The following is a 15,947-nucleotide window of genomic DNA, read 5'->3' on the forward strand; positions in this document are numbered from 1 at the left end:
GTATTAAAACAAGCTGCATATGATATGAGGCAAAAGTATAAAAATCAAAGTACAGAAAGTTACTCTTTCATTTTTAGCAGATAATCATTTAATAATGTACAGAAGCATAACATTGGGGTTTTCATAAATGAAAAAAATTATTCATTTGAAAAATCTTAAATTTCTACAAATGAAATTTGGGATAATTTTCATAGCTCATTTAAGAAAAAAATGTGGTCCTTGCTATTTAATGCTTCCTGTATATAAAGATTGAATATTAATTTATATTAGTTCACTGAACATACATCCTCACAATTTTTTTGGAATTTTTGCGTCACCATATTCTTGTTTTTTTTTTCTCACTTTTATAATTTATGTATCATTGCAGATTAAAAAAATCAACAGAAACTTTCCTGTAAACCAGCAGGTAAGACTAAGACATGCTTGGGAAACCAAGTCACATTTTTTTAATTTTATCTATTATAAAAGATAACCTTGATGTCATCTTATTTTTATGCAGAAATAATTGTTACTAGCATTTGTTATCTTTGGGTAAAGCATAAATTTAAAAAGCTATCTTTCAAATGATGCAGTATAACTATATTTCTAATCATAATAAAATATTATTTAAATATTTTTATCAAAGTAAACTAAGTTAAAACTCAACTTTTTTGACAAGATAATTGTGTTTATTTCAATGCAGTGTTGAAGAACCTGGTAAGATGGTTTTAGTGTGTCTGAATTTTTGGGAGACCTATTTTTAATTGATCTCAAAGTTTGAGAGATATTGGTAAAATTTGCTGACATTGTTTCAAATGAATTTAAATTAATATACAGAATGAAAACATTATATGATTAATCAACAAGGTTTCATAAATTTGTTACTCTTGACATAAACTTTGACTTACTATCATTGATCAAATCTAACTACTCAAGATGGTAACTACTGAAGATGGTACATAAATCACAAATCAATTTCCATGGTAAAAAAACTTTAAGTCCCCTTCAATCGTTAAAACATAAGTTTTCTTAACAAAACTTCAACTACTCTATCTGTAACATTTATACATATGCAGGATATTTATTCATTTGAGGATAAAATGATAAATGGTTGTAAATTCTCAGTATATGCTATTATCATTAATGTTGCTAAATTTTAAACTTGCTCTTAGGAATAAAGAATTTACGTTTTGTGGAAATTATGTCATTAGTGATGCTGCTAGCTCATACAACCATGTGTAGCAAAAATCCTCATGAGAGCAGCTTAGCTTTGAAGAGGTCAGTGTGTCTACTGTCTACCAAGCTCTGAATGACGTCTTTTCAGCTCTGAGCAATGCCACTTTCCTGTCTTGAAGCCTTCACCTCTGAGCCAAAATGATATTTGGAGTAGATGCAGAGCTTGGAGACAACACTGATTTTTGTCATTTTTTACAGCAAGTTTGTCATTGTATTAACAATGCAGAAACCAGAGCTGCAACCCAGAGCCTGGGAGAGTATACTTGGGACACAAGCTGTGTAGTTCCCATCCTGTCCTAGGTGACCCTGACACAGGTGCTGCCAAGGGAACACCTTGAGAACTAGAATTTGTTGACTTCATAGGGCTCTAGTACAGGGGAAGTATAATTAGTGGAAAGTCATTCAAACAGAAGGAGGCTTCAGCCACAGGAGACACTGCAATGTCCATCAGTAGACAGAGCAGTTTTATAGTCAGATATTCCCATAAAAATGGAAATCTACTCATTTTGTGAATTCTTGCCACAAATAAAAATGATGGATGTTTCTCTGATTTAAGAATGCCTCTAAGATCTGTGTCGTCACCCCTCCTTGTCCTTTCTAACCTCGACACATGAAATATGAATAATTGGTGTAATTTATTTTACTGTGAGTGTCTCATTGCCCTGATAACCCCACAGCTATTCTTTACTCCCCATGACAACTACATCTAACACTTCATATGTTGCAGAAAACTCTGAGGTACAACAAAACGGTAATGAATTCATTTGAGCAAGAAGCAATTCATGAATCAGAAAACACAAAATCCAAAGGGGTTTAGTGCTCATATGACAGAGCACCAGGAGCAAGTATTTATGGGGAAAATGATGAAGCAAAATAAAGAAAATATTCATGGTTATAATTATATCAGGACACTTCAAAAATTTGTGAAATGATGCAATTAAAGGATAACTTTATTTTGGCACATAAATTTTTGAAACTCAAGCAGTTTCTTATAATGCATATTTTCTATTAAGTTTGTGAACTATGCTGATACAATTACCTGAAAGCTTCTAGTCATATAATCATAAGTTTATACGCTACTTCTGATTGGTTGAGTAAGTTCTGTTTTTCTTTAATGTAGGCCTAAAATTAAGTTTTGTTTATGTTCACAAATCAAGCAAGGTTGAGGTCACTTGGAAGCCCTCATGGGGATTGAGCCATCTCCTGCTCCCCTCCAGGGCATATATTAGGAGGAAGCTGTTACAGAAAGGTAGTAACCGGGACTCCAACTGCGCACTCCAGGTTGGGAAGTGGACATCTGAATCACCCTGTCAGATACTCACCCCACCAGTTCTGTTTGTTTTGGTTTGATTTGGTTTTAAGATTTATTTATTATTAATTTGAAAGGCAGAGTTACAGAGGCAGAGGCAGAGAGAGGGGGAGAGGGCTTCCATCCCCTGGTTTACTCTCCAAATCCAGAGCTGGGAGGATCTGAAGCCAGGAGCCAGGACTTTGTTCTGTGTCTCCCACACGGGTACAGGAGCTCAAGCACTTGGACCATCTTCTGCTTTCCCAGGCCATAAAAGAGAGCTGGATTGGAAGTGGAGCAAACAGGACTAGAACCGGCTCCCACATGGGATGCTGGCACTGCAGGCGGCAGTGTTACCTGTTACACCACGGCGTCAGCCCTGTCCACTTCTGTTTTTATCTAAGTCTGGAATAATATTAAATGAGAACCTGAGGTAAAATTGCTTGTAGAATACAAGCACTAAAAGCACTAAATAACACTAAAAGCAGTTTGTAGTTTAACACTGTATACCTACATAACATTCTAACATGTACTTATATTTAATCAGCATAAATGTGTCCTATTATTCTTTTTTTTTTTTTTTTTTTTTTTTGACAGGCAGAATGGATAGTGAGGGAGAGAGACAGAAAGGTCTTCCTTTTGCCGTTGGTTCACCCTCCAATGGCTGCCATGGCTGGCGCGCTGCGGCCGACGCACTGCGGCCGACGCACCACACTGATCCGAAGCCAGGAGCCAGGTGCTTCTTCTGGTCTCCCATGAGGGTGCAGGGCCCTAACACTTGGGCCATCCTCCACTGCACTCCCGGGCCACAGCAGAGAGCTGTCCTGGAAGAGGGGCAACCAGGACAGAATCCGGCGCCCCGACCGGGACTAGAACCTGGTGTGCCGGTGCCACTAGGTGGAGGATTAGCCTATTGAGCAATGGCGCCGGCCTCCTATTATTCTTGCATTTTAATTTGCAAGTATTTTAATAGTCTTAATTATCCTTAAATTTCATTTTAAATCTCTACATATCATAATTTCAAAATCCTAATAATTTTTTCATGGAATTTTTGATAGTTGAAAGCAAGATTTAATGGATTTTTTTCCCTTTACTGATTTACAACATGTAAATGGACAATTTGGGGAAATAACACTAGTTTATAGAGCAATATTCATATATATGCCTAACAGGAAAATTCATCTGCATGGCATGATAGCAATACATTGGAAGACAAGGATACAATCCCTATTTAATCAACTCTGGGCCCCTTTAGGAAACTGAAATTTAAAAGCTATACAAGTATAATCCCATTTCTGATTCACACATAGCATTCAAACAAGATCTTGTGTTGGGCTAGACTACGTTGAATTGTTGTCACTCAGATTTCTTCCTAACTTCATTTCTATAAGATGTTTTGAAACTTAGACTAGAAATACAAACCAGGGTGCTTTGAAAAGCTATATAGAAAATGAAATTAAAGGGAAAGTTTATTTTGGTGCACAATTTTTTAAAGACTCATGCATATGAGAGTTTTTCAATAAGTTTATATATTATTACTCCCTCAAAATAGAAGTTGATAATGAATTTCTTCTGTAATTACCAAAAAAACTATAAAAGATTAATTAATCATTAAAATATTAATATAGCAACTCCTTTATACTATGCATGTCATGCAAAATAATATAATTAAACATATATAGTAGTTTGGATGATTTTAAAAGTAATATTCATCTAAAATAAATTATTAACTTAGGTAGCTCATCTTCTAGAAATACTCATATTTGGCTGTCCATAATGTGGGCACATTATCATAGAAATATACAGAGAATACAGAGAATGCTGGGAGACTGGTTATTGCTATTTGTGTTGGAGAGGGCTAAGGATTAAAGGATGATTTAAAATTTCATTTCTGGAGTATCATCAAAGAAGAAAGAGTGGTAAAGGCCTCCAAACATTCACTTCTCTAAATGCAAGAAAAAATTAGAAAAATGATTTGATTAAGATCATCTTTTTACAACTACAAAAACTCACCAAAGTCATGCCAAGCTCGTTAACAATAGCAGCTAAATCTTTAAAAGAACAATGAACTTTGTGTTTTTTAACTTAATCTAGTATATATCCCACTCACCACCAATATGAGAACTTTGAAAATAACAGCTCACTTCTGTGATCTGACTTTCTGGTCTAAGTCCAAGTATCATTCAAAGTCCACTTGCCTAAAATGTACAATCAAGTAAGATGCATTTTTGTCTCATTAAAATTTAGCTTTGTTTAAGATATGTAGGTATGTGCATGTGTGTGAGTTTTAAACAAAATATCCTATTAATGAAATTGGAAATAGGTCATTACCTGGAGCATTTCGCAATACATTTTTTTCCAACCAGAGGAAACTTTTTAAAAAATTACTGTTATATATATTCATAACTGTAGACAACAAAACATGGCATTTCATAATCTGCTGACAATGTATGTGTTGTCATTCTGGTCTGTATTATACTATTTGGTAATAAAAATTGTTGGCCATTGAATGATTTAAAGGATGGTCCTTTTCTAAAAAGCAATGGTTTCATTTACTTTAACTCTTGGAAAAGTAGATAGCTTATAAGTAATTGTTAGAGAACAGTGGTAGATGTTTTACAGGAAAGTGATAAATTATTTTAGACTAAATTAAACAACCTACACCTAATTATGCAAAATTTCATTATTACAAAAAGATAAATTTACTGTATTTTAGAAAACTTGGAAGAAAGTGATTTAAGTGTTGGAAAGCTGTGTAATATGAGTATATGTGTGTATTATTTATACATAAACATGGAGGTTCATTTTTGGAAAAGCTGTCTTAAATTTCATTTGCTTTCTTTTTTTTTTTTTTAAGATTTATTTATTTATTTGAAAGTCAGAGAAACACAAAGATAGGAGAGGCAGAGAGAGAGGTCTTCCATCTGATGGTTTACTCCTCAGTTGGCTGCAATGGCCCGAGCTGCGCCAATCTGAAGCCAGGAGACAGGAGCCTCTTCCTCATCTCCCACATGGATGCAGGGGCCCAAGGACTTGAGCCATCTTCTACTGCTTTCCCAGGCCATAGCAGAGAGCTGGATGGGAAGTAGAGCAGCTGGGACTCGAACCGGCACTCACATGGGATGCCGGTGCTTCAGGCCAGGGCGTCAACCAGTTATGCCACGGCACCCGCAGCCTCATTTGCTTTTCAGATAAAAATTTAATATTGTAATGTGAGAGTAAATACATGTAGTAAAATTTTCTTGTTTCTATCACTCACACACATGCACATACAAACTGATAGAGTAATAGTTAGATTATCGGTACATAAATAAATAGAACATAGATGATAGATGATACATACAGATAGATACATAAAGAGATATCAAATGAGTACTGTATGTAGGTGAAGTATACAGTATATATATATATATATATATGATATTCTATATTAAAGACAGTGATGTGAAAGGATGAGATACTGGGTAGGAATATTAGGGCAGGTACAGCTAAGTTAAAATGTTTTGAGAAAGTAAAGCCAAATTTCACAAACTTTCTCACCAGTAAAAGTATCCACTTCACGTGAAGCACTTGCTTATAAAGAGAGAGTCTCAGTACTCACTCCCAGTTTATCTCCCCAGGCCTGTAAGGATCATGATATCCTTACACATTCCAAATCAATAATAGAAAACATAATCTGAAAGGGGGTAGCCTGTACACCAAAGGAGTTGCAGAACCAGCTTTATATCACTACAGGTTGTTGAGAATTTTCTATACATGGAATTTACATAAAGTTCTATAAATGGAATCATAGGCATTTATCTGCCTTGTTGCATAACACATAACAGTTTTCATTTTTGTCTATATGACTGTGTGCATCAACACTTCATTCCTTTTTATTTCTGAGTAGCACTTTGTTGATGGCTAAGGCATCATTGGTATATGAATTCAGTTGCTAATGCACATTTGTTTCATTGAAAGTTTTCAGTAATACAGACAAAGCTGGCATAAAATATATTTAAATATTTCTTTACTGATTTGGAATGCAAATACAGACAAGAAAGTTCTTCCCAAATCCCTGTAATAGCTTAGGCTGGGCCAACCTGAAACCAGAAGCTGGGAACTCAATCCCTTTCTCCCACATGATTGGCAGGAACCCAGCAACTTGAGCCATTACCTGCTGCCTCCCAGTTTGTACATTCACAAGCAACCGGATCATAGGACTCAAGTCTAGGCCCTCTGACATGAGATTCAGGTATCCCAAGTGGCATCTTACCCACTGTTTCAAATGCCTGCCATAATGTTGTAAATATTTATGGATGTCTTTTTATTGAGACAAAAACTGAAAAAGTGAAATTAAAAGATTAAAATAAAAAATAAGCTTTTTTCTTTAAGTTTCTTCAAGTTCAAGAAAATTATATAAGCAATAATAGCAGACACTTAGTCCATCCCTAAACAACTGAGGGTCCTTAAATTTAGACATGTCAATACCACCTTTTTGCTGCTGGTGCCATGGCACAGTGGGTTAAAGCCATGGCTCGAGGCACCAGCATCCCATGTGGGCATTGGTTCAAGTCCCAGCTGATTCAGTTCTGATCCAGTTCCCTGCTGGTGTGCCTGGAAATGCAGTGCGAGGTGGCCCAGGTGCTTAGGGCTCTGCACCGACATGGGAGCCTGGAGGAGGCTCCTGGCCCCCAGCTTAAGCCTGGCCTAGCACTGGTCATTGCAGCAATTTGGGTAATGGGCCAGTAGATGGAGGATCTCTCTCTCTTCCTCTCCTCTCTCTCTCTCTCTCTCTTTGTAACTCTATCTTTCAGGTAAATAAATCAATCTTAAAAAAAAAAAAACTTCACATCAAAATGCTCTCAGAATTTTCCTTTCTGGTGGGAGGATTATGCAGAAGCAGCGTCCTGTTGGAGAAGGACATTCTGATGAGGATTTATCTATTTATTTATCTATTGCTAAAGCTTTGGCTAACTTTTTCAAAACATTCTCATACTGAACAGGTGCTATCCTATGACACTTCAGAAACCCAACAAGTAAAAAGCCTTGAGTATCCCCCGAAATATTGCTAGGATTTTGCTCTTGACTGGCCCACCTTTGGCTTTGTCTGGACCCATGGCACCTCTTGGTAGCCATTGTTTTCACTGTGCTTTGCCTTCAGGATTGTATCGGCCATGTTTAATTTCCTGTTCTGAGTTTTCCAGGAAAGCTTCTGGATTTTGATTCTGATTGATTAATATTGTTATTGAATGTTCTGTACCTGTCCTGATATGGTTGCAACAGCTTTGGCTTCTACTGAGCAGAAAGTTTGTGTCATTTTAATTTTTCAGTCAGGACTGTGTAAACTGAAGCAATTCAGATTTGTTGCTGTTGTTGTTGTTGTTAATTCTCAGTACTTTTCAGTTATGACACAATCTAGTTTAATTTCTTTGTCACACTGTCGATGGTCTGCCACTATGAAATTCATCCTAACCAGTGTCACATACGTTCTTAGAATGAGTTATCAGGGCAAGGGTTTGAACTGCTGATTATGGTACTGGCTGAACGCTCACATCCCATATTGGTGTGCCTAGGTTTAAGTCTGGGCCATTCTCCCAATCCCAGCTTCCTACTAATGAATATCCTGGGAGGAAGCAGTGATGGTTCAAGTATCTGGGTTCCTACCACCCATATGGAAGACCTGGACAGTATTCTTGGCTCCTGGTTTTAGTCCAAGTCTAGCCCTGGGCACTGTGGGCATTCAGGGAGCAAACTGTCACAATCTTTGGTTGAAAATCAGACATTAGATAATTCAGTTTATCAAGACTGTGTTTTTAAGAGTACTAGATCTTTGTTTTTATTACTTCTAACGTAAAATAGTCGTGTCCTCTCTGCCCATGATTGCCATGTGATGTAGGATTTCTATCAAAGCTGGCTTGACACAGGTCACTTACAGCCAACTATCTTCTCAGCCTCAATCTTTTTATCTTCAAAGATAGTTGGAAAGTCATGAGGGTGTGATCCGTGGTGCTGGGCCAGTGCAGGACATGAGGATGGGAGCCCTGTGTTACACTGTTTGCCTTTCCTTCCTGGGATTAGTTGTCTCTGCCAGCCCAAATGTCTAACTCTCGTGGCGTTCCTACCCCTTACTCTGGGATCTGCTTATTGTTTTCCAGGCCTTTTGCCATGCACAGTTGCAGAGATCAATCAAATCCTGTAACCACCAAGAGCTCATTTATTATCCCTGATACACAAAATAAATAACTCAACATCACCAAAATATGGTTTTATTCCATTGTAAGATACCTAGACACAAAATACAAAATATGTTTCTCTTGAAGTATGCAGCCACTGATGTCTCTATTCGTAAATACTTTTCAATTCTCATTTTTATTTTTTTTGTTTGCCTTCCTGGGCGTCTTGAGTTTTTTTACCTTAGTGGCCAGCTGATGATTTAGAAACAGGTTCTGTAAGCATATTTCCCTCAGAGATTCCACCATCAGCTGATTGATATATTTTCTGAAGTCTGTACTTTTATGTGTCTTCTCCCTTCATGTGCCTAGACTTGTGTGGCTTTCTCCTTTATACAACCTACTTGATAAATTTGTCAGTTTATTAGCAATCTCCAGTTTGACAATTGCCCCAACCTGAATCCCAACCTCACACCAACAAACTACTTGGTCTGAACAGTTGTTTTCTGCTATGTTATTATTTTAGCTATCAAGATCGCAAGATTATGCTACCCACACACCCACCCACATTTTATCCCAGCATGTCTGATATCAAAGCTGCTGGATTTGAATTTCAGGTGTATTTGTGTCAAGTAATTATTTTCACTAATCTCAGAAGGCAGGAATGAAGTAGGAGTAAATGGAACCAGTAAAAGATAGATTCTCCCTGTTCTTACCCAATGTTCTACAAATTTTGAAGGATAGGTAACAGTTTCAGTTTATGGGCTGTCTTCAGTCACGCTCCCAAGATCCAACATGATTGTTTTTGGTAGTTTATTTTCCAGCTTTAAACTGATTTTTTGTAGATAGGATTCACTTTTGGTATCATTCAGAATCTTGCTGTATAAAAGAGAGAGAAAAGAATGGAAGTGGGTATATGAGGCTACTAAAATTAAAGAACTGTTTAAAGCTGCACAAGGACCAAAAAGATTCTGAGTAAATATTAAGTCAGTGGGGAGGGAGGACCTAGGCCTTTTGAAGCAAGAGAAAAAGCTGTTAAGAATCATTAGAGGGTGGTCAGGGGAGTAAATTACCTGGTGGAAGAGATTTCCTTTGGCAAAGGGTCCCACTCAATCCCTGGCAGCATCTTCAGAGTCTGAGTTCGAGAATATACCCTGTCCTCTCTTATGGCCTACACAGGGCTCCCCCAGCTGGATTTATTACAAGTTCTTGTCAGAGCAAATAAGCTGAATTCAAATAAGATGTAGATAAAATGCAAGAATGGGGGCAGGATTTACTTAAAGAGATTGAAGAGATAGTACACACTTATAAGGGAATGTGGGGGGCCTCACGGGGAAGATCTCGACCACCCCAGTTCAGCCACCCCCTTCATTGGGTAGGGGTTATACCTAATTGAATATGCAAATGGCATGGCTATGGGCAGGATTCAGTGAATGTGATATCTCTGATAAAGTTTTATGATGTCTCCATGCGGAACTTGGTATATGGATGTTCTTTGTGGTATCTATGATAGAGGAGGCTCAGATGTATTGCGGAAAGTGGTTGTGATGAGTTGGCCTTGGAAAGAGGTGGATTTTTTTTTTAAGCAGTTCAGGGCTAAAGTACAGAGACTACTGGAAACCTCTTGGCTCCTTTGTTTACTAACTCTCTGCTTAGCCCACATCACTCTCACTCCCCTCCCAGGTTTTCCCTAGCAACTCCTCTCATAGAATGACTGCAACACAAGAAAGAAGGCAAAGCAGCTTGTTTGTAAAGCACATGAGTGTCAGCATCCCAGACGTAAAACAGGTTACAGGACGGAATTATGTTTAACTGGGGGAGGGGAGGTGCAGATACATGTCATACTTTGTAAGCAGTGTCAATTTCCACTGGTTTCACTGTTGGACTGTTAATCAATTGTAGTGATTGCTTTCAGGAGTAAAACGTAGATGATTATGGTATTTATTTCATTTCACACATATTAAATATATTTTATTAAATAGTGAAATGGAACACATTTTCTTTTTTATTTTTTTAAAGATTTATTTTATTTATTTGAAAGACAGAGTTAGAGAGAGAAGTAGAGCCAGAGAGAGAGAGAGAGAGAGGTCTTCCATCTGCTGGTTCATTCCTCAGTTGGCCACAATAGCCAGAGCAGAACTGATCTGGAGCCAGGAGCCAAGAGCTTCTTTCGGATCTCCCACATGAGTGCAGGGCCCAAGGACTTGGGCCGTCTTCTACTGCTTTCCCAGGCCATAGCAGAGAGCTGGATCAGAAGTGGAGCAGCTGAGACATCCATAAAGGATGCCAGAGCTGCAGGCCAGGGCTTTAACCCGCTGTGCCACAGCACTGGCCCCAGAACACATTTTCTCTTTGCTACTAGTTTGCCTCTAAAAATATGGATGTACAAACTTGGTCACAATGCACATTGTAGTAAATTTACAATGGAAATGCATGCTCAATATTATGTTTTGAAAAGACTATGTTAACCTTTGTGCTTTTTGTGTGTTTTTAACAGCATTTAGTTCCACAATAAAAACTGGAAGATTTTTCAATGTAATGTACTCTACAGAATATTTTACACATTCTTAAGTCATAGAAAAAGATTTAGTATAAATATGTATTGAGGTTAAAAACATCTTTGAGTATTGTATCAATTTTCAATATGCCCTGTTTTAAAAGTGCTACTAGAGATTTTAGTCAAGCTCTCTAGATTTCTTTTTAGCTTGCATTACATTTCACTTATTGAAGGAGAAACGTATCTTTTGTTTGTTGTCACTTTCCATTTTTCTGTAAAGTGTTAGACTGTGTATTAGAAAAGAATGCTCCACCTTCAGTCTTAAATATGAAACTAATGTGATATTAGGAGTTAGACATTCAGCTAGAAGTTAGAAATCTGAATATAAATCATGTTTATGCTTTTTTTCTCTTCCTGTGATGCTGTTCTACCAAAAGTGTATGTTCATATAAATATGAATTATTCTCTATATTAACTTGAGTACAAAGCCAAAATTTCTGATCCATCATAAAAAGAACAATTCCAGATACCCCCTTTGGATCTGGATTCTAATGTATAGGTTTAATATATATGAGACTAGCAAATGCATATGGAAATTTGGATATCTTGGCGCAGATGTGGGTCAAAAGTGCAAAAACTAATTTAGACTAAGGATTCAGTTCCTGAGGAGGGTAAAGCAACAGGCAATCTGATGAAAGCTTTATATAGAAAAAAGAAAAACTCTAGTCAAATCTACTAAGGTCACCAAAGATGCTCTTTATGCCTATAAATAAGAAAGAACCTCACTTAAAAGTTGGGGAAAGGTAAGAATTGCATTTGTTGAAATCCAAGTGCAAGATTAGAAGCTAATGCCAGTAAGACTGCAAAGTGTATGGTGAGTGACACTTTGTTGTTCAGTGCTGTTCAAATCATTGCATTCTGTATATAGAAAATCTGTGGGTGAAGGTAAGCCTGTTGTGATGAAACTAGAAATATAGAGTACTGATGGCTCCAAATTTCTTCTGTTTAGGATGCCTTTCTTTTGAGATTTGAACAAGTGAAAGAGGTATCTTTTGCAATAAAATAAATGGCTGTCGCCTTTGGACTCATGTATAAATATCACCAAGTATGTGTCATTTATAGAGAACAATGATAGACTGAAATCATGTTTTTGCGCATCTAAAAATGATCATGATTTTTGTGTGATCAATCATTTATAAAATTATTAAGGTCAGAAAAAGTATATGCGGTACAGAAAATGTAGGGAGATGAGATACACTTTGACTATATTCTCCCATACTTTAATGAATTGATGAATATAGATTTTTTAAGTACAGATATCACCAGTTATATACTTTGTTCATATATAATATGTGTGTGTGCTTATAAAAACAGACATTCATCAAAATGTTGATATTTAATACATTTAAAACATCAGACAGAGCCTGGCTTTGTGGTGCAGTTGGTTAAGCCATTACTTGCACTTCCAGTATGCCCAGTGAGTCCCATTTTGAATTCCGGCTGCTCCATTTCCAATTCATCTCCATGCTAATGTGAGTGGGAAGGCAGTAGAAGGACCAGGCCAAGGCCAAGAGGCTGGAAATTCATCTGGGTACATAATGTGGATGGCAAGGGCCCAAGTTCTTGAGACATCTTTCCTTGTTTCCCAGGCGCATTAGCAGGGAGTTGCATTGGAAGTGGTACAGCTGGAATTTGAATCTGGTTTTAATAAACATTAAGCTAGGTTTCATTAAAAAACTTAAAAAACAAAAAATAGTAGCATATAACTTGCAATTTATCATACAGAATTAAGAAAATACTGAGGGACTATATGACTTTTTGTGATTGAAAATATAAAAGTTTAAAGTAAATTATAATTTTTAATTATACATTGAAAAATAGAAACATGTCTTGAAAAATAGAAAGGCAGCATTTCTTTTATTAGACTTGCAACAGGTTAATTCTTTGTAAATTAAAATGTCTATACTTCTCCATAAGCAGCAGTGTGCCATTTATGTTTGTAAGCAATAAAGAATTAATTTTCTTTCATTACATATAGAAACTTTCTGGGTTTATTATTTTTGTATTATTCTAAAAATTGAAATTATATATCTAGTGCAAAAATTAATTTCTCAAGCCTCAAAGTATATTCCGACAAATTTACGTATAGTAGAATGTCATGATAACATTTGCAGTTATTTTTAACTATTCAGTGAGAGCAATGATTTGCGTGAATTTGCATCTTAATTACATAATCCTACCCACTGGGGCGTGAGTAAATTTTATTTGCAGCGTGAACAGGCTGATTTAGGAGAATGACTAAAATGGATGTGATTAATATGTATTTGTTTTAATGAATGAAATTGTCATTTTTTTAAGTCTACATACCCGGCACTGCTGCTCACTAGGCTAATCTTCCACCTGTGGCGCCAGCACCCTGGGTTCTAGTACCGGTTGGGGTGCCAGATTCTGTCCCGGTTGCTCCTCTTCCTGTCCAGCTCTCTGCTGAGGCCCTGGAAGGCAGTGGAGGACGGCCCAGGTCCTTGGGCACCTGCAACCTCATGGGAGACCAGGAGGAAGCACTTGGCTCCTGGCTTCGGATTGGCACAGCGTGCTGTCCTTAGTGGCCACTTTGGGGGTGAACCAACGGAAAAAGGAAGACCTTTCTCTCTGTCTCTCTCTCACGGTCTAACTCTGCCTGTCAAAAAAAAAAAAAAGCCTCTACATATATTTGAAAGTCAGAGAAAGAAAGGGAGAGAAAAGTACAAGTAGAGCTCTTCCTTTCACTGGTTCACTCTCCAAGCACCTAAAAAAGCTGGGGCTGGGCCACCACCAACCCAGCATGCAAACTCAGTCTGAGTCTTCCATGTGAACAGCAGGGACCCAATTACTTAATTATCTGCTGCTTCTCAGGCTGTGTATTTGAAATCAGGATCAAACCTGGACTCAAACCCAAGTACTCTATTTTTTTAAAGATTTATTTTATTTATTCAAAAGACAGAGTTACAGAGAGAGGTAGAGACAGAGAAAGAGTTCTTCCATCCTCTGGTTCACTCCCCAGATGGGCACAACAGCTGGAACGGCACCAATCCAAAGCCAGGAGCCAGAGCTTCTTCTGGGTCTCCCACATGGGTGCAGGGACCCAAGAACTTGGGCCACCTTCCACTGCCTTCCCAAGCCATAGCAGAGAGCTGGATAGGAAGAGGAGTAGCTGGGACTAGAACAGGCACCTATATGCGATGCCAGCGCTTCAGGCCAACGTGTTAATCCGCTGTCCCACAGCACCAGCCCCAAACCCAAGCACTCTTATATGAGGTGTGAGAACCCTAAGTGACATCTTCATTGCTAGATCAAATGCCTAACTCTGAAACTATGAAATTTTTTAAACTATAAAATTTGTTTCAATTTCTTGCACTCCAGAAGATAATTTATTTTGCTGCATGAGCTAAGCATGAGTCTACTATGCATATTAAGGCATTCAAACCAGGGGACTTCAAAAAATTCATGGAAAATGGAAATCAAAGCTGCTTATTTTGGTGCATACTTCTTTGAAATCCATGAGTAATTTTTCATTGTATTAATTTATAATATGAATTATATCCACACTCTTTTTGAAGTATCCTCAGGAAATACAACAAAATGCTATTACTTAATAAAAATAGTTTAAACATTTTTCTTAATATTGTGCTTAAAATCGGAAGTCTATGTGTAGTTACTTCTTTGGAAAAAATGATATTGTATATTTGGAAGATTGTGAATACTGAATATGCTCTGATAACTTATTAAAATGAAAGGCATCTAGAAGCAGACTGGAATTGTGCCTAAAGGGAAAATAAATCACATATAAACATTTATTATCAGAATATTTTGATGTTTAATTCAATTAAACTATCTTAGAATTTTCATGTGGAAAAAGTATTCTTTGGTCCTTTTAATAAAATTTCATTTTTTGGTTAATATTTTATTTATTTGGGAGACACAGAATAAGATAGGGAAAGAGGGAAGAGAGGGGAGGAGGAGGAGGGGAAGCGGGGGGGAGAGAGAGAGAGAGATGGCTGGGATGAATCTGAAGCTGGGAGCCAGGAACACTAGTTTCTCATGTGTGTGGTAAAAATCTCAATTATTTGAATCATCATTGCTGTATCCATGGGTCTACAGTAGAAGAAGCTGGAATTAGGAGTTGCAGCCAGAAATTGAATCAAGGCACTCTGATGTGGACATAGGAATTGTAAGGCACTGGTATAAATGCATTATCTCCTGCTGTCCTTTGTATAGAGATTTTTTTTTGTTTACAGGCAGAGTGGACAGTAAGAGAGAGAGACAGAGAAAAAGGTCTTCTTTTGCCGTTGGTTCACCCTCCAATGTCTGCCATGGCTGGCGCGCTGCGGCCGGCACACCGTGCTGATCCGATGGCAGGAGCCAGGTGCTTCTCCTGGTCTCCCATGGGGTGCAGGGCCCAAGCACTTGGGCCATCCTCCACTGCACTCCCGGGCCACAGCAGAGAGCTGAACTGGAAGAGGGGCAACTGGGACAGAATCCAGCGCCCCGACTGGGACTAGAACCCGGTGTGCCGGCGCCGCTAGGTGGAGGATTAGCCTTGTGAGCCACGGCACCAGCTTGTATAGAGATCTTGAAAAGGGGAGATGGAAGAGAATAACATAACTAGGGGTGTGGACAGTAGGCATCCTATTTTCAGTAGGTGTTAAATTACTCATCAGAAGTAGAATGGTGAGAAATTGTTACTTTATAACAACTCTGTAATAGCTTCCATTCTCTCTTTAAGTAAGAGGCAAGGCCATTACATGAAAGCATCACT

General features: G+C 37.8%; 1 protein-coding gene across 7 annotated transcripts in view; it reads left to right on the plus strand.

Moving 5' to 3' along the window:
• Window positions 1–15,947, plus strand: part of SNTG1 (syntrophin gamma 1) — a 913,627-nt gene that overhangs the window by 735,473 nt on the left and 162,207 nt on the right. For all 7 annotated transcript variants that reach the window (XM_070076592.1, XM_051843717.2, XM_051843715.2 and 4 more), the window contains one exon: window positions 368–406. In XM_070076592.1, coding sequence (XP_069932693.1) covers window positions 368–406 — 39 coding nt within the window. The remainder of the gene's footprint in view (window positions 1–367; window positions 407–15,947) is intronic.

Source organism: Oryctolagus cuniculus, chromosome 6, assembly GCF_964237555.1.
Source record: "Oryctolagus cuniculus chromosome 6, mOryCun1.1, whole genome shotgun sequence".
In the NCBI taxonomy this organism is placed as follows: domain Eukaryota; kingdom Metazoa; phylum Chordata; class Mammalia; order Lagomorpha; family Leporidae; genus Oryctolagus; species Oryctolagus cuniculus.